This window comes from Delphinus delphis, chromosome 19, assembly GCF_949987515.2.
Source record: "Delphinus delphis chromosome 19, mDelDel1.2, whole genome shotgun sequence".
NCBI lineage: Eukaryota > Metazoa > Chordata > Mammalia > Artiodactyla > Delphinidae > Delphinus > Delphinus delphis.
This window is the reverse complement of record NC_082701.1, coordinates 19,984,805-20,010,257: the sequence shown is the minus strand read 5'-3', so window position 1 is coordinate 20,010,257 and position 25,453 is coordinate 19,984,805. Positions and strand designations below refer to the sequence as shown.

The following is a 25,453-nucleotide window of genomic DNA, read 5'->3' as shown; positions in this document are numbered from 1 at the left end:
TCATCACCCTAATGACGCTGACTTTTTTATGAGGCTGCTTTCATGTCAGCCGCCTGGGAATGCCACCTCAGCATTAAGCCTAGGGAGGGTGGCACAGGGCCCCAGACCCTGCCCTGGAGTTTATAAGGTAGCTCGCGGGGTGAGGTCCCTGCTCTACAGGGTCCTCAGTGCTCCCAACCCTCATATAAACTCTGTGCTCAGCACGCTTGTCTTGCCGATTGCAGTCTGGATTGGGAACTCAGAGAGGGCAAGGACACAGCCCTTCGTTGTACTTCCTTTCACCCAAACCAGTAATTTTTGTGGACTTGAGTTAAATAGGGGTTTCCTGAGGTTAAACTGGGGGAGTTTGAGGTTAAATTTTTAAAGTTAAAGGGTACTAAAATAAGAATGGGTCAAGAGAATTTTAAAAGGATTTACCCCGCCCCCCAGACCCCTGACGCCCTTGCTTGCTTCTCCAGTAAAACAGTCTGTGCCATTGTCCATAGGACGCTTGCATGGTTCTTCCTATCACAGTGCTGAGGGAGCTGAGATCACACCTAACACTGGGGAGTGGAAGATGGGAGAGGCTCAGGGGTTTGGAAGAGAGAAGTCATTCAGCCAGCCAGTCATCCAACAGTCCTCTCCAAAGTACCTACTTTGTGCTGGGTTGGGAAAGCGCAGACTCAGACCATCTAACCTGCTTGCCAATGGCTCACGGTCTACAGTCTAATACAGGAGGCCCATCTGTCTTTAACCATCTTCCTCCTTTGTGTTCTCGGCATCTAAAACTCCCAAGTTATCACCAAGTCTTGTTGATTCTCTTACCAAATGTCTCCCAAATCTATCTCCTTTCCATCCCAATTCAGATTCTCATCATTTTTTGGAAAACTTGGAATACTACCATAGTCTAACTAACCCCAAGTCTCACCTCTCTCCAACCTTCACTCTTCTACCAGAGTGATCCACTTAAAAGCAAAAACTGATCATGTCACTTCGCTGGCATAAGTCGTATCAATGGCTTTCCACTGCTGTTAGGATACAGTTTGAACTCTTTGGCCAGCACACAGGCCTTTGATTATTTGGCTCCTTTCTACCATCAGTAATGAACCCAAATACTTGTAGTTCCAGTAAATGCCATGACTCTTGCCGTATTTCCTCCACCCTTTCCTCCCACACCCTTCAAACTTCAACACAGACCTGACCTCCTCTAGGAAGGTTCCTCGGAGAATGTGATGCCCACTGCCCCCAAGTTAAATGCCCTTAGTTGTGCTCCCATAGCACCTCTGTAATAGTTCTTACCATGCTGTACTGTAATTATTGGTTTAGATGTCTAGCTCCTCTAGATGGTGACGTTCTAATGGGCGGCAACGGTGTCTAATTCCTCCGCTTTTTCTCAGCACGTGGTCCTGTACCTGGCACAGAGTAGGAGCTCAGAAGACACTGGATGAATAAATGACTGAGTAAACAAAGTGTTACTGTAGTAGCCTTTAGAGAAAGAACATATGGGCATCTGAGGCACCAAAACAGCCGGCCGGTCTAGGGAGCCTAGAACCCTGTGCTCTGGAGACCATTCAGCCCAGGTCCCGGCCGTCATTTCCCCGCCGGCCTCTGGAGGCGCTGTTCGGCTGGCGCCGGCTCTCCTCCGCCAAAATAGGTCTTGCAGGATGGAAGCTACGGGGCGGGGCCAGACGGAGCCCGGAAGGACCCGGAGGAAGATCCGAGTGTTTGCGGCCGTGCTGCCCCACCCCTGGTCCCGGCGCGCGTAGAGGGGCCCGGCCGGGCTGCTGCTAGGGCCCCAGGAGGTACGGAGCTGGGAGGCCGGGATCGACCACTGCTTCCGGACCCTTTAGGTGGCAGGATTCCGATTCCCTCTGGGAGCCCTCTCGTGGGGAATTCTGTTCCGGAGGCCCGCCTAGCAGTTGGGGTATCCCTTAATTTCGGGGCTCACTATATGAGGCCCCTCGCGGGGAGGGGGATCTGTACTAAGAGTTTACTTTGGAGAGGTTTCTGTTTAAGATCCCTTTGGGGAGTGATCTCTGTATCTCTCCTCTGGCGGGGGCGGAATCCTCGTCTGGGGCTCCTTCTGGGAAGCCTGTGTTTGGGATGCCTTCGAGGAGATCTCTGTTTGGGACCTCCAAACAGAGAAGGGATTTCTGTGTCTAGGCCTTATCTGGGTTTGTCAGTTCAAGAGAAACAAAATTATTCTTTTTTCTGAAGTGTTTTTTTCCTTAGATTCCTTCACTCTTTTGTTTCTGTCTTTTTCATCTGAGCCATGGCCTTGACTGGGAATTCGAGGGAACTAATTGTCTGGATAAGCCATACGGGAAAGCAAAATGTTCTTCCTAATTGTCCATTCTCCCCAGGAAGAGTGGTATAAGACAGATGCACACAAAATAATAGTCCTGCCTATTTCTCCATGGGGTCATGGTTAAAGAGAGGGAGCTGAGCCAGAGCTCCCTTCAGCAACTGGTCCTCCACATCCTGTGCACAGAAAGGAACCTGGCTAGTGGTTCCTTTAAACCAGCGACTCTCTTCCCCCTTTATGGCAACGCTTACCGAGCACCTGCTCTGCGCCAGTTACTGGCCTCGTACTGGGAATAAGATGAATAATATACAGCTAACTGTCCAGTAGTGGATATAGACATATCACTTTAGTACACCCTGCCTAGGGTAGCAGACAGGGCCGAACCCCTGAGGCCATGCATCCACTTCAGAACTTGCGTCCTCAGTCAAGGGAAGTTTGCCCTTGGTTTTGATCCTGCCTCACCCAGTGTGCTTCCGTTCTTCAAGGTTGAAAGCTAAGCATGGGGAAGAGCTGCAAGGTGGTCGTGTGTGGCCAGGCTTCTGTGGGCAAAACTTCAATTCTGGAGCAGCTTCTGTACGGAAACCACGTAGTGGGTGAGTGTTGCTGGGCGTGAGGCATGGTGGAGGAAGTGGAAGAATGAGGAGAGGATTTGATCACAACACGAAAAGGCTAAAGGTCGCTGCTGCTGGTCATTACACCGAAAGATCCCAACCCTACAACACTGAGGACATCTGGAAAGAGAAAACCCAATGTCCGAGATAGGAAGGAAAAACTTCCGCGTCACACTGTGTTTAGCAAGGTATCAGCGTGAGATTAGAGCTGTCCCCCCAAGTTATTCCAGTCTGGCCAGACTCGCAGTCTTTGGCCCTCTCTCCTCAGCCCCCATGTACCTTTCTCTCCCTGTCTGGTTGGCCTGTTAGGATATATTCAGTCACTCATGTTCCCAATCTCTTTTCTCCCTAGAAACAAGTTTTCTCCTCATTTTGTCCCAGGTTCTGAGATGATTGAGACACAGGAGGACATCTACGTGGGCTCCATTGAGACTGACCGGGGGGTGCGGGAGCAGGTGCGTTTCTACGACACCCGGGGGCTCCGAGATGGGGCTGAGTTGCCCCGGCACTGCTTCTCCTGCACTGACGGCTACGTCCTAGTCTACAGCACGGACAGCCGAGAGTCCTTTCAGCGCGTGGAGCTGCTCAAGAAGGAGATTGACAAATCCAAAGACAAGAAGGAGGTGTGTGTGGGAACCCTGGTGATGAGAGAGAGTGGGCCCTGGGCTGGCTTTGGGAGGCCTGGAAAGGCTCTGTTTTTCACTGATTTGCCAGGACGTAGGTTTAGAGCTGGAGGGCGGAGATGGAGGCCACTGGAGGGTGTCTTCACTCCTAGAGGTGGCCGTATGTTGAGGCAGCTTTACCAAAGAGGCTTCTCCAGTTTAAGACGTCCCCACTAGTCTTTCTTTATAATGGTTCTGTGGTCTCCCCTGTGAAGGCCCTTTTGTTCTCAGATCCCGCTTTAAGCTGCAGGCATTCTGGGAGCGCTTCCTCACCGGTTACTTTGCCAACAACTAACTGACTGCCAGTAATGATCAGGCACTGGTGACACAGGGCTTGTAATGGAACTCCTCCAGATGGAGGCCCCCGTCCACAGTTTCTAATACAGGAAGAGATGAGACATCAGCCGTTGAGACTTTCCCTCTCCTAGGACTCTGAGGTGGAAATGGTTGCTTTTTCCTCTCCTCCCTCTGTTCAAATTCTGGCCTCCATCTGGCACCCCCTCCAGGCGTTCCATTACAAGCCCAAGGTGGTCACTGGCCCTCACGACCATTCCTGAGGTCCATGCTACAGCCACAGGCCTCTACTCTGTCCCTCTTCCCCAGGTCACCATCGTGGTCCTCGGCAACAAGTGTGACCTGCAGGAGCAGCGGCGTGTAGACCCGGATGTGGCTCAGCACTGGGCCAAGTCAGAGAAGGTGAAGCTTTGGGAGGTGTCGGTGGCTGACCGCCGTTCACTGCTGGAGCCCTTCGTCTACCTGGCCAGCAGGATGACCCAGCCCCAGAGCAAGTCTGCCTTCCCCCTCAGCCGCAAGAACAAGGGCAGCGGCTCCTTGGATGGCTGAAGAGCTGCCTTGCCAGCTCTGGAAGATGGGTTGAGGGGAAAGGGAGGGGGGGTTTTAGGCAAGCTGTCCTTCCCAGTCAAGGAGGGAGCTCCCCACTAGGCCAGGCAGCTGGGCTGTCCCAGGCTCAGGTCACTTTTGCTCCCTCCCAACTCTGGGAAATGCAAATAGTCTAGGTTAGCGGTCCCCAAGCCCCCCAGCCCCCATCCTGCTGTATCCTAACAGCAATGGAAAGCCATTGATAGGATTTATGCCAGTGAAGTGACATGATCAGTTTTTGCTTTTAAGCAGGTCTAGAGTGGTTTTGGATCACTGTCCCTTCTGCCGGCCCTGGACAGGAAGCAGAGCTGTGTGTGGAAGTGCCCAGTCTAGGGTCTGATTCCTATCGCAGGGGTCTTACACCTCTGGGTTTCCTGCCAATCTCACACACACACACTCACACGCTTACGGCACCAGCCTGGATTCTAGAGAAAGGGCATCCAGGTGTCTCGTTTGTGTGTGTGTGTGTGTAGATGTGCACACGTGTGTGTGCTGGTGTTCGGGGCGCCTCCTCATCCAACACCCTGACCTCTCTCCTGTCTTCTCCTGGGCTGAGAGAAGCTAGCCTGCTGGGAGCATAATCTTCTGTTTCAACTCTTCCCCCAGCTTCCTGCTTCCCCTTCCTGCTCAGGGAGCATTTTCTTGGTTGAGGTGGAATGGAATGCCGACTGGGCTGGGAGTCACCAGCTGGCTTTGTGGCCCTGCGAGGCCTTTCGCCTCTAGGGGCTTCAATTTTCTCAGCTGTAAGGTGACGGCAGTTGCTTAGATGATCTAGATCCTCTCCAGCCCTGTGTGTATACTGCCCATGGTTGGGCTGGCTGCACTGTTCCCTTAGCTTCTCCCGTTTCAAGGTGCTATGCCTGTGGCCCTGGAGGCTGGGACACTGCTCCCCACCCCCCAACCACCAGGGGGCAGGAGTGCACTACCCACTCTAGTTGCCAGAGTGGCTGCCCAGTGCCCGATCCGCGGACCTCACAGCCCTGGGGACTGGTCGTCACCCTTTCCTGTGGTTGTTTTCAGCTGATAGCTGGACTTCTATTTATAGATTACCTGTGTTTATATGCCTGCCGCCATGGTGGAGGCTGGGCAAGGTGCTCGTCTAGCCCTCCCCTCTTACCTCAGATGCCTGAACAGAGTAAAGCCGGCCAACAGCAGCTTCTCAGGAGCTGCCAGATCTCTGGGGGCTCAGAAGGGTGGTTACGCTTCCAACACGCTGTAAAGTGAGCTGGTGACCCACAACTTCCCGTGCCCACTTCGTGCTTCTGATGTACACACCTAGCATAGGTGAAGACACTACAGCCAGGTGACCTTCAGTACACGCCCCTTCTCCCCAAGATGGGAGAGGTGAGCAGGGTCAGGTGGCCCAGGCTGGGCGAGTTAGGGCGTGTACAGGCTTGGGCTTAAATTGATTTATTGATGCGTTGGACACAATAAAACCACAACTGTTATCAAAAAGTTTCCCACCCTCCCCCCTTTTTCTTGTTCTCCCATTGGAAACAGCTTTAAAAAAGATACAGGTGGATACTGGCAAAGTCCCATATTGTGGGGTGAGGGTGGCAGTGCTGCTCGGGTGGGATGGAGGTTATGACATTAATTTTGACAGCATGAAAACGGGTCTTGAGAGTGGCTCCAAGCGGATCCCAATACTCAGGTGAGTCACAGTGAGGGGGCCTTGGGGTGCTCGTGGGGGAAGGGAAAGCTGAAGTGAGCGCTAGGGGCCAGTTTGGGGTGAGAGCTGGAAGGGAAAGCTCTTTGGGAGCCCTGGGGGGATTCGGTGTTAGCTGGACCCATAGTCTGAGGGAGACCCAGTGTCACCCCCCCTTCCCCCCACCCCGCCCCGAGAGCTGGGATTCAGGAGGAATCAATGAAAGCCTAAGAGAGTAGAACGTGTGTGGGACTGAGCACTTCCTCTGTTAAAAACTGGGCCCGGCCAGCACATTACCCTGGCCTCCCCGTCGTAGCCCATCCTGTCAGAGCGGATGGAAAGCCCCGGAGGCTTGCAGTTCCAGCCACCCCTTGGCTTTGCCCCACTTAGCACTGCTCCCTTCCTCCACAGTCTTCCACCACATCCCCAATGGTCAGCTCGTCCAGGTAACCTTGAACCCACTCCATCTTGAGACCCTGTGGTTGGGGTGGCTGTGACTGTCCCCTTAGCTTCTCCCTTGAGACGGCCCCCTCAACACCAGTGGTTCTCTAGAGAATCCAGTGAATGGGGAGTGCCTCCCCTCCCTGTCCCTAGGGCATGGGAATAGAGGTCGGGCTAGGAAAAGGTAAGATTCCTCGGACCTCGGCCACATGGGTATAGGTCTTGAGTGGGAGAATGAGAGCACCACAGGGCTGGGGCTAGGATTCTGCATAGATCTTTGGATTTTCCAGTTTGTTCCCCATAAATCAGGATGGGAAATGGAGGGGAGCCCAGGGCTAGCCCTAGAGGCCTGGGGAAGGGAGGGTGCAGAGGGATGGTCCTCGGGCCGGGGGGCATTAGTTGAATCCCCAGTACAGATTCAGTGAAGGGCTCTTAGCATTAGCCCAGCTCTTCCTAGATTGGGCAGGAACCCCTAGGCTGTAAAAGGCAGTCTCCTGTGGGATGCAGGGAACCGAGGCATCTTGGGGAGAGGAGGAGGGGGAGGGCAACTGCTGGGAAATCAGCCCCGGGCTCCCCAGGAGGGCTAATAGGGGGCAAAGACGATGGGTCCCGTGGCAGGGCGAACGGCTCCTGCTGGGGTGCGAAACAGAGCTGGGCCCAGGATCGGAGGCGGGAAGAGGGTGGTGGCTGCCGTAGGCGCAGGCCGGAGGGCCAGGGGCCCTGGGAGGGCACAGATGGTTGCCGCCGCGGTGGGGATCGGGCTGGGCAGGAAGCGGGCTGCCAGCGTCTTGGTGAGTTGCTTCTGCAAGGCCAGTTTAGACTGCAGAGAAGAGAGGAAAGGACTCAAGTCTCTGACCCCAGGAAAATCCCGTCCCCTCCCTGGGCCCCCTCCTTGGGCTTTTTGCTGCGGAGTGGGGGGGAAACGTGACTGTCAGGATTCCAAACCTAAATCCTCCTCCCTTCCCACCCCCAAACATTCATTCCAAAGGGCTTTCTCCACCACCTGCCTTCCTGCCTGGAGGGAGGAGAATCTTAGGATGGGCCGAGGGAGGAGGCTATGGGGAGCGGGGGTGGAGATGGTCTCCGGGAGATGCACGCCCACGCCTCGCTGTTGCCCCTGAGGTTACTACCTGGGCCCACCTTCCCCCCCGGAAATGTTTCTGAGCAGATCCCCAGACAGCCAAAAACCCAACCCCAGCTCTTTCCCTGCCCAGGCAGCCTCCAACGGGGGTGGCTTCCTTCCTGCCCCTCCTCCCAGCCGCCCAGCTGGCCCTCCCTTCCGGCCTACCCTCTCCCCTTACCCTCTCCCCTCTGGACCCGGGTCCCAGCTCTGTCGCCCGGAGACAGATACCTTGAGGATACTCACAGCCAGCGCTGCGTGCTTCTGCAGCCTGCTGTGCTGGCTGGAGGGCTTGGGGGGCTTCCCGGCCAGGCGGTCTTTGTGCCTCCTGCTGCTCAGGTGCTAATGGACAGACAGACAGACTGGGAACAAGATGAGGAACCCAAGGACCCCCAAACTACGGCTAGCTCACCCTTCCTCTACCCACAATTCACACACCTAATGCACATGGCCCTGGAGTGGCCCTGGGAAGGCGAGGTTAAGAATTGGCCTTCGCCTTCCAGGAGCCTCGCACCTCTTCCTCCACTGCTCCCTGCTCTGCTCTACCCACCTCCTCCCCGCAGGCTCCCTCCTCCTGGCCTGGCACTGGGCCCACCCCCCTCACCCCTGCTCCACCCCCAATCCCAGCCGCACTTGCCCCACCTGCTTGAGTTGGGTCTCCGAATTGACCTGGAGCTGACAGAGAGCACAGTGGAAAGGGGGCCTGGGCCCCTGCCGGCCCCCACGGACCCCCGTCACTCTCTTGGCCTTGTGTCCAGCTCCTCCCCGGGGCACTGCGTGGCCCCTGCCCCTGCGGGGAGCGCCCCGCTGACCTTCCACCATCCACCGGTGCTTGGCTCCTGGAGGGAGGAAAGAAGACAGCTTGCTAGCACCAAAGAGGGGCTTCAGGGGCCACGGAGACCCCCTCCAAACCAGGTCAGTTTGACTGCCCCCTGAAGCCTCCAGGCTGCTCAGCACCGCCAGCCCCTCCAGCCATGTGAGATTTCTCTTTCCCTCCCAAAGGTCCTCCCGGCTGTTCTCATTTCATGCCAGCATCCCCCAAGGAAGGCCTTGTTGCTGAGTAACAGGTCGGCTTCCCTTTGGCTCTCATTCCAACCCAATTCCCTCGGGTCTGATGGAAGGAGAGATGGGGGGGGTGTCTCCTGTCTTCAGTGATGACCCTCCAGTTCTTGCTGCCTGACTTCTCTCCCCGACTCTCCCTCCTCAGGCACTACCGGGAGGACCTGAAATGCCCACCCAGCCACAGCTGAGCACAGCGCCTCTGTCACCTAGCCCTGCAGCAAAGTGCCCAGAAGCTCTAGCCTGCCCACACCTGCTGAGGGCCATCTCCTCCCCGGGACTCGAGCTGGTGAGGGGCGCACTGACCTGTGTTGTGAGCCTGAAGCTGGGAGGCGGAGTTCACGGTCACCTTACACGTGGGGCAGTAGAGGCGCCCCTTCTCGCTCCTGCCTTCCCCACTCACACCACTTTCCACAGCAGCCGCCGCCGGTTCAGGCCCTGGCGCCTCTCTCCCAGGCTCTGGGGAGCAGGGTGGGCAAGAGGAAGAGGAGGAAGAGGAGGAAGAGGAGGAAGAGGAGGCAGCATCCAAGACGTCTGAGTGGGCCGGCTCCCTGGCCGTGGGTTCCGGACTCAGGGGTGGCTGGACTTTGGGACCAGGAGGAGGGGCTGCAGGAACTGCTGGGGAGATGGAAGGCGTGGGGTAAGAGTGTGAGGCCCAAGATGATTCTCGAGACCACGATTTTAAGCACAGATATTCTGGGGGTGGCATGGCAGATTGGAAGGGTCCCTGGTGTAGATATGACCAGCACTGAATTCCAGACTCCCCACCAAATCACTGGGCAGACTTGGGCCTCCTTGGGCCTCCTTGGGCCTCAGCTTTCCCACCTGATATGATAAAGTTGGATCCAGTGGTCTCAGAGGGCCCACCCAGCCCTGATGATCTACAGTCATTAGGGAGCTGTTAACTATGTGGAAGTCACCCAAAAGATGTGCCAGAATATTCATGGAGCACTATTCATAGCAGAGAAAACTGGAAACTATCCAAATATTTGTCAGCAGGAGAATAGCGAAAAGAGTTGATGGGTCACGCAATGGAATATTACATGGCAATGAAAAAGGACAAAATACAGCTACACGCAGCAACTTCTGATGGGGTTATATCCTGATAAACCCATCGTAAGTTGAAAATACCGTAAGTTGAAAATGTCATAAGTTGAAAATGCAGGTACTTCCCTGGTGGTCCAGTGGTTAAGAATCTGCCTTCCAATGCAGGGGACATGGGTTTGATCCCTGGTCAGTAAACTAAGATCCCACATGCTGCAGGGCAACTGAGCCCACGTGCCACAGCTAGAGAGAAGCCTGCGCCTTGCAACAAAGAGCCCTCCCACCGCAACAAAAGATCCCGTGTGCCGCAACTAAGACACAACACAGCCAAAATCAATCAATCAATAAAAAGGAAGGAAATTTTTTTTAAAAAATGCATTTAATACACCTGACCTACGGAACATCATAGCTTGACCCAGCCTACCTTAAATGTGCTCAGAACACCTACATTAGCCTACAGTTGAGCAATGTCATCTAACACAAAGCCTGTTTTATAATAAAGTGTTCAATATCTCATGTCATTTATTGAATACTGTGCTGAAAGTGAAAACCAGATTGCTTGCATGGGCACAGAATGGGTTGTGTGTCAGTTGTTTACCCTCCTGGGCACGCGGCTGTTGCTGACCAGCATCACAAAAGAGTATGCACCTACCGTATATCGGGGTCCCCACCCCCCAGGCCACGGATCGGATCGGTACCAGTCTGTGGCCTGTTAGGAACCGGGCTGCACAGCAGGAGGTGAACGGCGGGTGAGCGAGTGACGTTTCATCTGTATTTACAGCCACTCCCCATCGCTCGCATTACCACCTGAGCTCCGCCTCCTGTCAGATCAGCGGCAGCGCATTAGATTCTCATAGGAGCACGAAGCCTACTGTGAAGTGCGCGCGAGGGATCTAGGCTGTGGGCTCCTTATGAGAATCTAATGCCTGATGATCTGGGGGGGGAGCTGAGGCGGTGATGCTAGCGCTGGGGAGCGGCTGCAAATACAGATCATCATTAGCAGAGAGGTCTGACTGCACAGAGACCACAATAAATCAACTGCCTGCAGACTCATATCAAAACCCTATCCGTGGGCTTCCCTGGTGGCGCAGCAGTTAAGAATCTGCCTGCCAATGCAGCGGACACAGGTTCGATCCCTGGCCCAGCAAGATCCCACATGCCACAGAGCAACTAAGCCCATGCGCCACAACTACTGAAGCCCAAGTGCCCTAGAACCCATACTCTGCAACAAGAGAAGCCACTGCGATGAGAAGCCAGCGCACCGTAACGAAGAGTAGCCCCTGCTCGCCGCAACTAGAGAAAGCCCATGCACAGCAACGAAGACCCAACACAGCCAAAAATAAAAACAAATTAATTAATTAATTAAAAGAAAAAACCTATCAGTGGGCTTCCCTGGTGGCGCAGTGGTTGAGAATCCACCTGCCAATGCAGGAGACACGGGTTCAAGCCCTGGTCCAGGAAGATCCCACATGCCGTGGAGCAACTAAGCCCATGCGCCACAACTACTGAAGCCCAAGTGCCCTAGAGCCCATGCTCTGCAACAAGAGAAGCCACCGCAATGAGAAGCCTGTGCACCACAACAAAGAGTAGCCCCCACTAGCCGCAACTAGAGAAAGCCCATGCGTAGCAACGAAGATCCAATGCAGCCAAAAATAAATAAATTTCTTAAAAAAAAAAAGAAAGTCCTATCAGTGAGTGGCAAGTGACAATTAAGCTGCATCTTACAGAGCAGACTGGACATAAGCAACACACTTCGGGGTCACTGTCTCCCATCATCCCCAGATGGGACCAACTAGTTGCAGGAAAACAAGCTCAGGGCTCTCACTGATTCTGCATTATGGTGAGCTATATAATTATTTAATTATATATTACAATGTAATAATAATGGAAATAAAGTGCACAATAAATGTAATGCGCTTGAATCATCCTGAAACCAACACTCCCTCCCCGGTCCGTGGGAAAATTGTCTTCCGTGAAACTGGTCCCTGGTGCCAAAAAGGTTGGGGACCACTGCCGTATGTTGCTAGCCCAGAAAAGATCAAAATTCGAAATTGGAAGTCCAGTGTCTACCGAATGCATATGGCTTTCACACCGTTGTGAAGTCAAAAAATCATAATCCAGGGCTTCCCTGGTGGCGCAGTGGTTGGGAGTCCGCCTGCCGATGCAGGGGACGCGGGTTTGTGCCCCGGTCCAGGAGGATCCCACATGCCACGGAGTGGCTGGGCCCGTGGGCCATGGCCGCTGAGCCTGCACGTCTGGGGCCTGTGCTCCGCGGCGGGGGAGGCCACAGCTGTGAGAGGCCCGTGTACCGCAAAAAAAAAAAAAAAAAAAATCATAATCCAAACCACCATGAAGTCGGGGACCATCTGTATATCATTAACGAAAACCAGGTGAAATTGATCTCTGGTGAGAAAGGTCAGGCTCATAGTTACTCTGGGGGAGGGGTGTAGGTGGTTGGATAGCATCACCTCCAAACTCATGTCCATCTGGAACCTCAGAATGTGATCTTATTTGGAAATAGGGTCTTTGCTGATGTAATTAGTTAAGACGAGATCATACTGGACTAGGGTGGGCCCTAATCCAATGACTGGTGTCCTTATAAGAAGACCATGTGAAAGCACAGAGACACTGGGGAAAATGTGATGTGAAGTCGGAGGCAGAGATCGGAATGAGGCATCCACAAGCCAAGGACTGCCGGCAACGGCCAGAAGCTAGAAGAGCGGAATGAAACAGATTCCCCCCACCCACCCGTGCCCCCAGAAGGAACCAACCCTGCTGACACCTTGCTTCAAACTGCTGACCTCCAGAACTGTGAGAAAATACATCTCTGTTATTTTCAGCCACCCAGTTTGTGGTCATTTGTTATCACAGCCCTAGGAAGCTAACAACAAGGTAGTGACCGGGAGGGGACCCAAGGAGGGGCTTCTAGGGTGCTTGTGACACATTTCTTCATCTCAGCAGATCCAGACTGGAAAATCCGTGGCGCTCTACACATGTGATGTGTGCCTTTCCCTGTATGTATGGAATACTCCCACACAAGCAGGAATAATAATAGGCAGAAATCGCTCAACCCCTTGTCAGAGCCAGATTTGGAGTGGGATGGGGGGAGAAAAGTTCAGGACTGACCTTTGCTCTGTGGCTCTTCAGGGGCTCCATTGGCTGGAGTCGGGGATGGGGACACCAGCGTCCCATCCTGGGCCAGGGTTTGCGGCCTCTGCTTGCTCTTGGTGGCTTCGACAGCCTTGAGTTTTCTGGCGTGTTTGTGGCCTTTGTAGTGTGCTTCGGCCTGGTTCTGGGGAGGGGAGGGCGTGGGGTCACCATTCACTGGCTGAGTCCACCTGCCCCATCCCTGAGCTGGCACTGGGCAGGGGGCAGGTCAGAGGGAGGCACGGCTCCGGCCACACAGGGGGCGCACGCTTGTCATCATCACAGCATGTGTGTGGCCCTGAGGTTTACAGAATGCATTCTCATACACGAGCTCGCAGGCAAGCAGCCCCTGGCTTCAAATTCTGCCTCAGCAGCTTATTAACTGTGCATCTTTGGGCAGGTCCCGTCACCTCTCTGAGCCTCAGTTTCCTCGCTCGTGAGCTCTGTGATGATAATACTGATTTCACAGAGTTGTGAGAATTAAAATGAGAACATGAATGATAAGGGCCTAGTACAAACAGTAGGTGCTCAGTGAATGTTAGTTACCAACAGGTTTATAAATGCACAAGTGGAAAAACAGAGCAGTCCCCACACTTTCGGGAATGTGCACCTCAGATCATTCAACCCTTTGTACATTTTCCCAACAAATAGTTATTGAACATTTGCTATGTGCCAGGCACTGTGCTGGGCCTGGTATGAAGAAGATAACGGTTCCTCCCTCAGAGTGAAGTCTCTCTGTTCATCACTTGCATGACTTACATAACCTGAAGGCCTGGAGGGACCCTCCAGATCTGGCCTGTCCACTAGGGGTCCCTTTTTGTTGCTCCCAAAAGTAGGAAAGACAGGCCCCCGTGACCCCTCCCTGGGCACTTTCACCAGAGCAGGGAAGGTCCGCTCCCTAGGGGCGGGCCATGGTAGAAAACATGCGGACTATGGGGTCAGCCAGGCCTGGGTTCAAATCCCAGCTCTACTTACCAGCTGTGTGGCCTCATGCAAGTCACTTAACCTCTCTGAGGCTGAGTTTCCTCATCTGAAAAGTGGGGCTGATGATAGCACCTCTATCCATCTCACAGATGTATCAAGAGAACTCATTAAGAGGATAGGCATGAACACATTCTGGAAACTCTCAGGTGCATTAAGAACTCAGCTCTGGACCGAGAGCCGATGGTGACCTCTGGGACCCGGAGTAGGGAAGGGCAGCCTTCTCTCTGGCAGAAGGGTCCAGGACACAGGAGAGAGGCACAGGGGAGGGAAATGAAATCCCAGGGGGATGGGATGGGACAGGGGCAGAGGAATCTGGAGAGAGGAGAGGATGGGATGGATAAAGGACCAGGAGGGGCTCTTCTGCAACGAAGGACAGAAAATACGGAGCCCAGTCCCTTTGCCACCCCTATTCCTCCAGGAAAGACCCCAGAAGCCCAGTCTCCAGCCCCCTCCCCAGCCTGTATCCACTACTCCTTCTCACCGCTGAGTTGAACCTCAGGTGACAGATGTTACAGGAAATGAAGAGCTTCTTCTTCAGAGGGGAGGGAACCCCAAATGTGTGACTGATGACGGCCTTCTGGACCGGGTCCATCTGTGAAGGGGGTGGGAGTGCACAGTAACTTTGGGGTCAGCTCAGTAAGGGCGGGGGGCGGGCACTGCAAAATGCCAAAAACTAAGACTACGGAGGAGGGCAGTGACCAGCCCAGAGGAAGAAATTTCCCATGTCTGTGGATATTAGAGAAAAAGAAACAGCCTCTTCCCTGGCTGACCTTCTCTGTAGGCCTACGCTTCTGCTTAGAGGCAGGGGGATGGCCAGGATGACCTCCATGACCTTGTGGAACAGAACCATGCGCTGGCGATCACACTGGCATCTCTTGCCGCCCCTCTGGTCTCTTTTTTTTCTCATTCGCAAGAGTCACAACTATCGGGACAGAGAGTTGGGGGCAGGCAGAAGCAGAGAAAGGAATTTGGAATTTCCTCTCCCATAACCCAGACTTGCGCTGGACCTGCGGGCTGGGGGACATAAGACTTATCTTATCAGTTCTGCCATTGTCACCGGGTCTGAGAGGGAGAGGGACAGCCACGGCCCAGGGGCGGTGGGGGGCTGGGCGGGCGCAGCAGGGGCAGCAAGTGGAAGCCAGAGGGGGGTTCCCCGAGTAGTAGGGTCGTTTCTCTGGCATATTAATTTGCGTGTTTTTTTCTTTTCCTTATTTTAAATAAATTTTTTTTCTTCTATCAAACCAAGCTTTTATGTTCCCTTTTCTCAGGGGCTAGGTTGTTGGGCCCAAAGCAGAAGCTGTCTGGAAGAGGAACTTTCCAAACCTTCCTGAGAGAGGAGAACAGAAACTTTGAGAGAAACTTCCTTGACAAGAGAAAGAGGCTCTAACTCCCACAGCACCCAAGGCGGGGGCGTGCAGAGGACAGGACTTCAGAGGAGAGTGGCCTGCAGGGCCCCCAGTAGGAGGACGACAGTGGGTTGACCCCCTCTTAGGGATTATGTGCCTGAACAGTGAGCATGTCAGCAAGTGACAGTGGGGACCGAAGACCAGAGGACCCTCCCCAAATGTCTCAGGCTCCATAGGACGTTTGCACAACCCCGGAGGGTGGGAAGGAAGGAGCTCCCAAGGGTGACTGAGACGGAATTTCCTACCATCTTGTCAGGATGGGGTGGGGTTCATCAATGATTATATTTGATTTTCCAAATTTTTTAAAAAAGGGGACGTACCTTATAGGTCATGTAGTGAAGTAAATTTCATATTTACACACATACACACATGGAAATACATGTTTCCGTGTATACAGACTAGTAGACAGACACACAGCGCATAAGCTTACAGGCAGTTACAAATTACAGAGACAAGTAGGAAGATATACACTGGCATACACACCAACATCCACACACTTACGGTCACCCAAACCACGAAAAACACTCACTCAGAGGCCAGACACACACCAAACAAATACACAGTCGACACCAAGACACAAAAAAACTCTCAGATACACAAGCACATACACTAATTACAGACAACTACCCAGGCACAGAGTTTATAAACACACATGCACAAGCTCACACCCACGAACAACAAAGTCCTATAGAGACAAACTAAAACAGAAAGGCACACCCCGAGTGCACACAGACATCCCCATAGAGAAACTCAAGTGAAACCTGCAGTTCACAGGCCCCCCCCAGGGCCCAGCAGTAGTTGCTGGGGGGAGGGGGTGATACCATCCTGGATCCCTGGCCTAAGTGGGAGCTGGGCCCCATTTCAGGAGCACTTGGTCACTCTGGTGACCAGCTTCTGAGAGCTGGGCCCTTGCAGCCCCCCTTCCCCTCCACCCCCACACTCGGCTGCATGCCCCCCACCCGCCAGCCCAGCCCGTACCGTGCTGAAGTTGGGGAAGAGACTGAGCGGGGTGGCACCATTGAAGTGGAAGGCGAGCAAGTGCTTGAAGTCCAGCGGGGGCTGCAGAGGCCTGGCGGGCAGGGGCAGGGAGGCCAGCAGGGGGCTGGGGGTGCTGGAGGCCGGGCCTGCTGCAGGAGGAAGAAGGGCAGGGTCTGAAACGGGGAGCCACGGGGCTCACTCCTCCCTCCGCAGCCAGAACACGAGGCTGATGGGCTTCTTGGGTGTAGAGAGAGAGCAGAAGCCCCTGTCTCCCTGTCCACAAAGTAGCACTGGCCGAGTCCAGGGCGATGACAGCACGTTTCTGCGCCTCTCCTCTCCACAACTGGGGAAGCAGAAGCAGGGAGTCCACAGTTCCAGGCTGCCAGCCCAGAAGGATGACCACCACCCCACCCACAGGGGCAGCGTAACAACCTAAATGAAGCCCAGAGGGGAGTCAGGCCAAGGGAGTCAGGCCCCTGACACACACACCACCACGGAGACTGCACGATGCACTGGGTTTCCACTTTATTGCAAATTAAACCCAAACCCAGGAGGCCTGGGGAGAGGCCAGCCCCCTCCCCTCTCACTACCTACCCTGTCCAGATCCCCACATGGTTCACAGCAAGGGCTGACAGAGGGGATGGGAAACCCACTGGAATCTGAAAGGATGTGTTCCCCAGCTCTGGTGAGGCCCCAGCTGCTTCCTTCAGGAGGCAAAAAGCCCTCCGACATCCCTGTGCTGGGCCTGAGGCTGCATCTCGGAGTCAGCCAGTCCAGCACTGTGGCTTTACAGTCTTTGGTCTTAAAGGTCTGAGGCAGGGGCCCAGGTTCGATCCCTGGTCGGGCAACTGAGATCCCACAAGCCAAGCAGTGGGCGAGAAAAAAAAAATCTGCTGGGAATTCCCTGGCAGCCCGGTGGTTAGGACTCTGCGCCGAGGGCCCAGGTTCAATCTTTGGTCGAGGAACTAAAATCTAAAATCCTGGCGTGGCAAAAAAAAAAAAAAAAAGTCTGAGGCAAGGGCAGGGGAAGGCTAGGAACTTAGAGAGCAACCAGATTTTGAGGAGGAAAAAAATTAGAAATAAATTTAGTCCACCTGGGACTTTTTTGGACCCTGTCATTGCAAAACCAAAGTAAGTCCTTTTAGATTTTGTGTATTAACACTGTGAAAGATAGGATAGATTTATTTTACATTTATAGATGTGTATGTCGATATACACAGCCATATAGAGAAAAGCCTCAGGCAGCCTACTGGTGAGGAGGGCACCACCACTTCCCTTGAACTGTTAGCTTGTGCACAGAGAGGGTGCTGTGCTGTGTGTCAAAAACAAGGGCGGTCATCTGCTCTCCAGTCACATCTGAAGAGATGTTGCTAGAAGTGGGGGCCAACAGTCAAGGACCCAGTCTCCTCTCCTTCAACCCCTGAATTGCGCAGACCCTGTCTTCCTCCCTCCAACCAATAGCCCCTCAACTTTTCTAGGACCAAAACTTGGGCTGAGTTCAGAGGGAAAGGGGTGTGCTACTCTCACCAAACTCTGGAAAGGTCAGGAGTGATATTTAGGGTGCCCCAGACCCCAGCACCTCTGCCCACTGGCCCGAGCCCCGCCCCCGATCCAGCCCCTCCTCCACAGCCCACGGGGCTGGGTTAGTACTCAGCGTGGAGCAGAGGAAGCACGGGGAAGTTGGGTGGGAGGCCACAGCTAGGAGGTCAGCTTGGGTGCAGCACAGTCAAGTCCGGCTTGGCCCTTAGAGAGCCTAGGGCCCCGGGTTGGCTGGACAGAGGAGAGGAGGCCGCCCTCACGTGAGCTGCGAGCCCAGGAGCCCCTCGCCCCACCCACTCTCTAGGAACTCCACCGCCAGCGCAAAGTCAAACTCGTGCAGCGGCGGCCCATCCACCGCGATCTTCACCGCGGGGCCGCCCCGGCCTTCCCCCGCCCCGCCCGGCCCCCACCACCGCAGCTCCCGGCTGCGGCCGACCTTGTCCAGGAGGCCGGCGCCCGCGGGCAGCGCCAAGGCCAGGGAGGCGAGGGCGGCGAAGTCAGGGAAGAGCTCGTGCAGTTCAGAGCGCGCGCACGCCAGCTTGGCGCACAGGGCCCGCGGGCCCAGCCGCCCCAGGCTGCACACCACGCGCTTGAAGAGCGCGAAGTCGCCCAGCGCCCGCTGGCACACCACGGCGGGGGCGAAGGCGCGCAACAGGACGCGCAGCGCCCCCTCGCCGTGCGCGCCCAGCTCCTCGGGTGCCTGCGGGTAGCGGCGGGGGTCGAAGATCGCCGCCAAGGCGGCCACGGCGTCCAGCGAGGGCCCGGGGTAGGAGTCCCGCAGCCCCCTCCGCATGGAGTCCAGGAAAGCCCCCCGCAGCCGCTCCAAGCCCTGGACCGCAGCCTCGGAGTAGCCCACCAGCTCCACACCGCGGTAGGTGCAGCGGCCGCGGCCCAAGTCAGGGCTGGAGGTTGCCAGTTCCTGCAGGAAGCCCTGGAGACGCGCCCCACCTGAGCTGCGCTGCGCTTGGAGGGAGGCTGCAGCTGCCGTCACCAGCGGTTGCAGCAAGGCCAAGTCCGGCTCTTCTGGCTGCAGGACAAGGGCGAGCTTCTGCACGGACGGCAGAGCATCCAGCAGGAGGTGGGTGAAGGCCACAAAGGTGAACTGGCGCAGGGCGAGGGCCAGTGCCCTGGTTGTAGGTGAGGCTGGGGCAGAGGCCTCCAGCGTGGGCACCAGGCAAGGCCAAGCCTCAGCCACTGCTTCCACCACAGGCAGCAGGGAGGCCCAGGGCACTGGCCGTGGTCCTGCCAAGTCAATAGCTGCAAGGTCCAGTGCCGCCCGGAGCTCAGGGACCACGTGGGAACTGGGGCCACCATGGAGGCGGAATAGGGCATCCAGCACACTTTCATATTCACCTAGGTAGGCAGGGGGCTTGGGATCTGTCCGGCCGGGGAGGCAGTGCAGCTCCATGAGCAGTGGGCAGGCAGCCTGGAGCTGCGGGCCCACGCTCCCCAGGCGGTCACTGGGGAGGCTTGAGCTGAGCCAGGCCAGCTTGGATGCAGACACGCCGAAAGCCTGCAGAATGTCCAGGAGTTGGCCAGCAGTGGCCTCGCCTTCCTGTAGCTCCACACTGCCCAGGAAGGTGGTGGCAGGCTGGCCATCGCAGGGGGACACCGAAGTGGCAAACAAGGCCAGATTGTGGGACTCAGGCCAGTCCCTGGTCTCGTCCAACACCAGGCCCACATACGGGGATGCCTTCAGGCGTTGGCAGGCCTCTGTGTGCAAGACACTGGCAATGGCCACCTGGGACAGCCAGGGAAAGAAAGGGAGGGAGGACAGAGTTAGGCTTGTCCTGGGAAGGGGAGGCAGGCAGGGTGGGGTGATAGAAAGAGCACAGGCCTGGGGTCAGACTAACCCTAGCTTTGCCACTTACTGACTGTGTGACCTTGGGCAAATCATTTCACCTCGCTGTTCATCTCTGTTTCCTCAGCTCTAAAACCAGGCTGATACCTGCCCCCAAGCTCCTCAAAAGGTTGTTGTGACTCATATCTTAGTGCCCTGACCAGGGACTGAACCCGGGCCCTCATCAGTGAAAGCGTGGAGTCCTAACCACTGGACCGCCAGGGAATTCCCATCAATGTAATTTTGTGTTGTACGTGTAAAAATGCTTTAGGAACCATAAAGATTCTACAGCGTTTTGTGTGTGTGTGTTTTTCTACAGCATTGCCCCTGTCAGCCTTATTCCTGGGGTCTCCCTCTGCTCTGCTGCTCAGGGATTAACTGATAGACACGTTGACTCCCTACTAGTTACAAAGGGCCCCAACTGTGTGCTGTTTGTCATCTCTCTGGGCGATGAGATCCAACTCCCCCACCCCCTTACCAGCCCCCAGGACTCATACAGCCAGTGCCTAGCTCAGAGCTGCAATATGCATGCCCCCAGGGGCCACATGGGTGATACTGACCTTGAAGTGAGCCAGGGATAAACCAAAGGGAATGGGGAAGCCCATGCCCTGCTCTCCAACTCCAGAACTTCATGCCCTGACTGCACAGGACCTAGCTTTTTAGTAGAAGTCACAAATCCACATTTTTATATGTAATCTCTTGTTTTTTTGTTGTTGTTGTTTTTTGTTTATCTTGGAGACTAATTTAAGTTTTCTTAAAAACTGTGAAAACCACCAAAACACATCTGTGGGCCAATCGAGCTCCCAGGCCACCAGTTTGCAACCTCTGACCTAGGTAGTGAGGGGAGCGGACCTGAGCCCTTGAGGACAGGGCCTGGTCCGGCCTCTTCACTGTTGGGCACCCAGGAGCTGGCACCTGGTACGCCCTCAGTGAAGGCTCTGATGGGCGAAGGTGTGAATGAAGTGCTTTGGCTGCTGCCCGGGGGCCTGGCGTGCTGGTACCATGCCCAGATGGCTCGATGTTCTCCCTCCTCAGTCCCTCCCCCACAGCCCTGGCTGCCACCCACCTGCATGTCCCTCACCCTCCTAGGACTGTAGTAATCGCCGTGCTCCATGCCCAGCAGCGCCTGGCACAGGTTGAACCTCTGTAGCTCGAGCAGGGCAGAGCAGCGGTTGTCAGGCACGTCCTCCTTGGCCATGCAGTACACCGTGGTCAGCACGGCCACCTTGGCCGGGTTCGCTTCCACCTTGACACTCCTGAAGCTGGGGGTGGTCGCCAGGCCCGGACAGGTCCCTCCACCCTCAGCCTGGCCCTCAAAAGTGGGCCGGCCCCGGTTGACGGCCAGAGCCTGGCGGTGGGCCCCCGAGGTCACGTGGCGCAGCAGGGCATGGCGCTGGAAGTTGTCGGTGCCCACAGTGAAGGCGTTCTCCGCTTTGCCGTGCTTGTTCCGCACCAGGGCCTGGCGGCACTCTAGGCAAAACATCAACTTCCGCTCGTAGTCGAAGTCCAGCCAGGTGAACTCCTCTTTCCAGTGCTCGTTGAAGTAACGCTTGCACTTCTTATTGGAGTTGGAAGCCTCTCCGGCTGGTTTCTTCCCCGGGGGCACCATTCCTGCTCGAGGGGCAGGGCGCCTCCAACCCCCACCCAGATGCTCTTGTCCCCCCAGCCTGCCCCGCACACCGAAGCACCTCCTTTGACAAGGGGAGTCGGTGGGGAGGCAGGAGGGGGGGCAGCCCGCCAGGCTAATGGGGACCATCCATCTAACTTAGCCCGGAAAGTTTATTTCCACTCCGCTGGTGGGAGACTGGAGGTGAAAGAGACAAGGGAGAGGTGTTAGGCGTCCACTGGGGGTTCACACTGCCCACAGAGGACTCCCCGGGCGAGGGGTGGACTGGACCCAATGGGGAAGGGCTACTGGGAGTGGGCCATAAAGCGTTATCCAAAGTGGGTAGAGGTACGGGGTCTGCAGCCCCCTGTAAGGGTCTCCCTGTATCCAGGACAAGGCATCGATTGCTTTGACTGCCGAAGCATGTCAGAACTCAGAGCTGGAAAGACCAGCACCATCAATGCAAACACACTGTATAATCCCGAGACAGCGCTGGTTCTCAGGGCTCACGAATAACTCGGGACTGAATCCTGGCTCCTCACCCAAAGGATAACTGGTACCATCAGGCCACAGTCATTTGTGTCAACAGAAGGAAGTTAGCACGAAGCTGAGCTCCCAGAGCCACAGGACTGAGGAATGGGATTTGTTTCCTCTGGAGCTCCCTTCCCTAAACACGCGCGTGGGCACGCTCACACACACACCAGCTGTGCGGTTCTGGGAAGGGTAGCCCAGAAGCGGGGGCTGGGTTCCTGACTAAAGGCAGCCAGCTGGTTGCCTCTACCTCCCTCCCTCCACCACCACGCCAGGCGTGAGGCGAGGATGAGGAGTCCAGCTGATGGCCAAGACCTGCCACCTCTGCTTCCTCATTATCTCTCACACCTGCCCCTCCCCTCCATGGTTACTGATAACAACAGCGGTAACTACCATTTACCGAGCACGAACTGACTCAGGCCCTGTGCTAAGGACTGGGGTGACCCCATCAGGAGACCAAGATTACTCTTGCAAGTACTCTCTGAGGATGCTATCATCCTCACTTTGGACAGGAGGAAACTGAAGCTCGGGAGCTTTAAGTGACTTGCCCGAGGTTTGCCAAGCAGTAAGTGGCTGGGGTGGAATTAGAACCCAAGTCCCCCTGACTCCACAGGCCATGCTGAGACCCTGGCCTGCACCGTCTCACCTGGATTACGCAGCGGCTTCCGCCTCTGCCTTTGTTCCACCACATTCATACCTCACGTACCGGCCAGAGAGCAAGGCCACACACAGATCCCACTGTGTCACTGCCCTGCTTCCGCCTCTCTGGTGGTGTCCATTGCCTAAGTCTACATACCTCACCATGAGCTAGCGAGACCCCCCCCAGCCTCTGGACACCTCCAGAGCCTTCCCACTCCTGTCTGCTCAGCCAGCTCCAAAGGCTTCCCATGTCCCACACACATTACTGTTATTTCTGCTCCTGCCTCCATCCCCTGTGCCTGGAACTCCCTATCCCTCCTCTTTCCCTGGCTATTTCCCATTCATACCTGGAAAGCAGCTCAGGCATCCCCTCTGCCACCCTAATCCCCCCCCCCCGAACCTGGGCTGGTACCTGTCCTCTATTCTCCCATAATTCCCTGTGTATGAGTCTTTGTAACACAATATGGTGAACGCAGGGATGCTCGACGTATCTCTGTACTTGGTTCCTGGAAGGTCAAGATCACATTTGTTCATTTTTGTACCTCTACGTCCCTGTACAGGACTAGGCACGCAGATGGCTCTCAGCAAAAACTGGTTGTTTAAAAGAACGAAAGGATTATTTTGGCTATATGAAACAACTTCTTGGTTTTTTTTTTTTAAGATTTTTTTTGATGTGGACTATTTTCAAAGTCTTCACTGAACTTGTTACAATATTGCTTCTGTTTTGGTTCTTCGGCCGGGAGGCATGCGGGATCCCAGCTCCCCTGACCAGGGATCGAACCTGCACCCCCGGAACTGGAAGGCAAAGTCCCAACCACTGGACCGCCAGGGAAGTCCCAACAACTTCCTGTTTCTGAGGCTGTTGGTTTAGCTGATTCTAAACTCTGAGAAAGCAGTGACTGTCTTGCCCACCTGATATTACACCCAGCGCCCTGTGTGGAACCTGGCGCTTAGTAGGTAGGTAGAGTAAGGGCAGATGAGTAGAATTCCACGGGCAGCCCATTCAGTGTAAGGAGAAGCACTCCATGTTGCCAGAAGTGGGTGAACCTTGCTGGTCCTCTTCCCCTGGACTCTGAGTGGCAGTTGGTATTGCTCATCACACCCCCCTGAAACACACTTTTCTCTTGCCTTCCAGGACACCACAGCCCCTGGTTTTCCTTGCTCCCATCAGCCACTCCTCTGATGTCATCTCATCCTCTTCTTCCCTATCTCAAACTGTCCCAAGAGCTCAGAACCATCTCTACAGGACCCTCCTCTGGGCACCACACCTTTCTATCCAACTGCCTTCCTGGCTTTTCTAAACAGATCTCTCCTGTATCTGTCCCTACAAAATATGCTCCTCTCCCAGGCTGCCCCGCTCAGGAAAACGGCCCTTTCTCCCACCCAGCTGCTCCGGCTGGAAAAACTGCCCATCCAACCCCCACTCTCTTCCGCATCAGGACCTGGTCTGTCCACAGGTCCTGTTGATTCCACCTCTACGATCTACCTCTAAGTCATCCCTTCTCTCCATGCCACTGCCACCTTCCCTGTCCAGGCCACCATCATCTCTTGCTTGGACTACGGCAGTTGCTTCCCGATGGCACTCTGGGTCTCCACTCTTACCCCTGTCTGGGGTCAGAGACTCTCAGTAGCCAGAGGGGGCTTTTTAAAACATACAGCTTAAAATCCCTCCATGACTGCCCATTGCTCTGAGGCCAGCACCAGAATCCCTTTCAAGACCTACCAAATGCCCAGGCACTGCTGACCTCTCTGGGAGCCACTTGTGCCTCCCTCCCCTTCCAGCTACACTGGCCTTCTCTTCCTCCAGAGTGCCACAGTCCCATCGCCAGAACCTTTGCACATGCTGCGACTTCTTCCAGAATGTTCCCACCCTCCCTCCCAACACTTTGCCTAATCCACTTTCCCTCTGGTCTTAGCATAATGACATCTTCAGGGGAGGCTTCTCTAATTATCCTTCCCCAGCAAGTCCCCTTATTTTCTGTCACTGCCCCGTTTGTTCCCTCCAGCGCACTCCCCAAAGTTTACAGATATGCTTATTTCTGTGTATTGCTTGCGCTCTTGCCGTCCGCCCCCCTCCCCTGGAAAATTCCCTGAGGGCAGGTAAGGTAATTTACTTGTTCCTCTCTGGACTCCAGAGAAGGGAACCACCGGCTGGCCCCCAGCAGGTGCTCCACAAAATTTGAGCAGTGAATGAGTCAGGAAGCACAAGCTCTCAGGCAGAGAGAGCAATGGAGAGGACACCTGGGCACCTTTTGGGTGGCTAAAACAGCTGCCTTTGACGTCCTTTCCTCCTAAGGTCCCGTGATTCTGTGACTTTGTCTAGCCCACCACCCAAAGAGTCTTAGAATGGAGCGGAGGTGCAAAGTCAAGGTGACACCCTTCTGGGTTTTTGAGAAAAGAACAAGAGAGTAGGGAGGGAGGAGGCCTGGGAAGATGGAGATTCTGAAACTGTACTGTCCAATAGGGTAGCCACCAGCCACATGTGACTGTTTAAAATTAATCAGAATTTTAATTTTTTTTTTTTATGGTCACACCACGTGGCTTGCAGGGATCTTAGTTCCCCAACCAGGGATCGAACGCACGCCCTCGGCAGTGGAAGCGCAGAGTCCTAACCACTGGACCGCCTTGGAATTCCCCAGAATTTTAAATTTTTAAAAATTCAGTTCCTCAGCCACACGAGCCACACTTCAAGTTCTCAATAACCATGTGTGGCTAGTGGCTATTGTACTAGATGGCCCAGATAGAGAACATATACAGCATCCCAGAAAGTTCTACCGAACAGCGCGGCTCTAAAAGACGCAGGCAAAAGCCACTGACATTCTCCTACCTCAACCTGAGGGAACCGGCTGGGTGGGGCGGGATGTAAGACGTGACTCTTGAGGGGCCCCTGGGGCGATGTGTGTTGGCCGGTGGTCCCCACTCCACCCCAGCACTTAAGCCTCAAACAGTGTCTATATGGCCCCAGGATGGGGGTCCCCAGTCCCCTCCCCAGGCTTCTTTGGGTCTCCTACTTTCGGGACCCCACCAAGAGGAGTCCA

General features: G+C 55.1%; 3 protein-coding genes and 1 long non-coding RNA gene across 8 annotated transcripts in view; 2 read left to right on the top strand and 2 right to left on the bottom strand.

Moving 5' to 3' along the window:
• Window positions 1-1,677: 1,677 nt before the first annotated feature.
• NKIRAS2 (NFKB inhibitor interacting Ras like 2) lies at window positions 1,678-4,541 on the top strand. Its single transcript, XM_059998440.1, has 4 exons — window positions 1,678-1,781; window positions 2,770-2,877; window positions 3,277-3,518; window positions 4,161-4,541. Exons 2-4 carry the CDS (start codon window positions 2,784-2,786, stop codon window positions 4,398-4,400), a joined length of 576 nt encoding a protein of 191 aa, XP_059854423.1. The 5' UTR covers window positions 1,678-1,781; window positions 2,770-2,783; the 3' UTR covers window positions 4,401-4,541.
• Window positions 4,542-5,988: 1,447 nt separating this feature from the next.
• ZNF385C (zinc finger protein 385C) overlaps window positions 5,989-25,453 on the bottom strand; it is a 31,392-nt gene continuing 11,927 nt past the window's right edge. Inside the window, exons 2-8 of one of the 5 annotated variants that reach the window (XM_059998435.1) lie at window positions 16,261-16,409; window positions 14,358-14,468; window positions 12,872-13,037; window positions 9,008-9,319; window positions 8,285-8,481; window positions 7,874-7,984; window positions 5,989-7,342 (exon numbers count right to left, since the gene is read on the bottom strand). In XM_059998435.1, coding sequence (XP_059854418.1) covers window positions 7,106-7,342; window positions 7,874-7,984; window positions 8,285-8,481; window positions 9,008-9,319; window positions 12,872-13,037; window positions 14,358-14,468; window positions 16,261-16,409 — 1,283 coding nt within the window. In that variant the 3' untranslated portion in view covers window positions 5,989-7,105. The remainder of the gene's footprint in view (window positions 7,343-7,873; window positions 7,985-8,284; window positions 8,482-9,007; window positions 9,320-12,871; window positions 13,038-14,357; window positions 14,469-16,260; window positions 16,410-25,453) is intronic. The other 4 variants (XM_059998436.1, XM_059998439.1, XM_059998438.1 and 1 more) reach the window with 4 other exon arrangements.
• LOC132415217 (uncharacterized) lies at window positions 8,422-9,118 on the top strand. Its single transcript, XR_009517105.1, has 3 exons — window positions 8,422-8,557; window positions 8,645-8,709; window positions 8,850-9,118. It is a non-coding gene; the product is annotated as an uncharacterized lncRNA (long non-coding RNA).
• C19H17orf113 (chromosome 19 C17orf113 homolog) lies at window positions 16,770-21,248 on the bottom strand. Its single transcript, XM_059998434.1, has 2 exons — window positions 20,706-21,248; window positions 16,770-19,540 (listed from the first exon to the last, which is right to left on the bottom strand). The coding sequence occupies exons 1-2, from the start codon at window positions 21,246-21,248 to the stop codon at window positions 18,056-18,058; spliced, it is 2,028 nt and encodes a 675-aa protein (XP_059854417.1). The 3' UTR covers window positions 16,770-18,055.

Bases quoted from the DNA above. Each gene is read 5' to 3' on its own strand.
- C19H17orf113 (XM_059998434.1), bottom strand. From the start codon at position 21,248: ATGGTGCCCCCGGGGAAGAAACCAGCCGGAGAGGCTTCCAACTCCAAT. The intron at 19,541-20,705 runs GTGGGTGGCAGC...TGGCTGTCCCAG, and splicing joins GGAGGGTGAGGGACATGCAG to GTGGCCATTGCCAGTGTCTT.
- NKIRAS2 (XM_059998440.1), top strand. From the start codon at position 2,784: ATGGGGAAGAGCTGCAAGGTGGTCGTGTGTGGCCAGGCTTCTGTGGGC. The intron at 2,878-3,276 runs GTGAGTGTTGCT...ATTTTGTCCCAG, and splicing joins GTACGGAAACCACGTAGTGG to GTTCTGAGATGATTGAGACA. The intron at 3,519-4,160 runs GTGTGTGTGGGA...CCTCTTCCCCAG, and splicing joins AATCCAAAGACAAGAAGGAG to GTCACCATCGTGGTCCTCGG.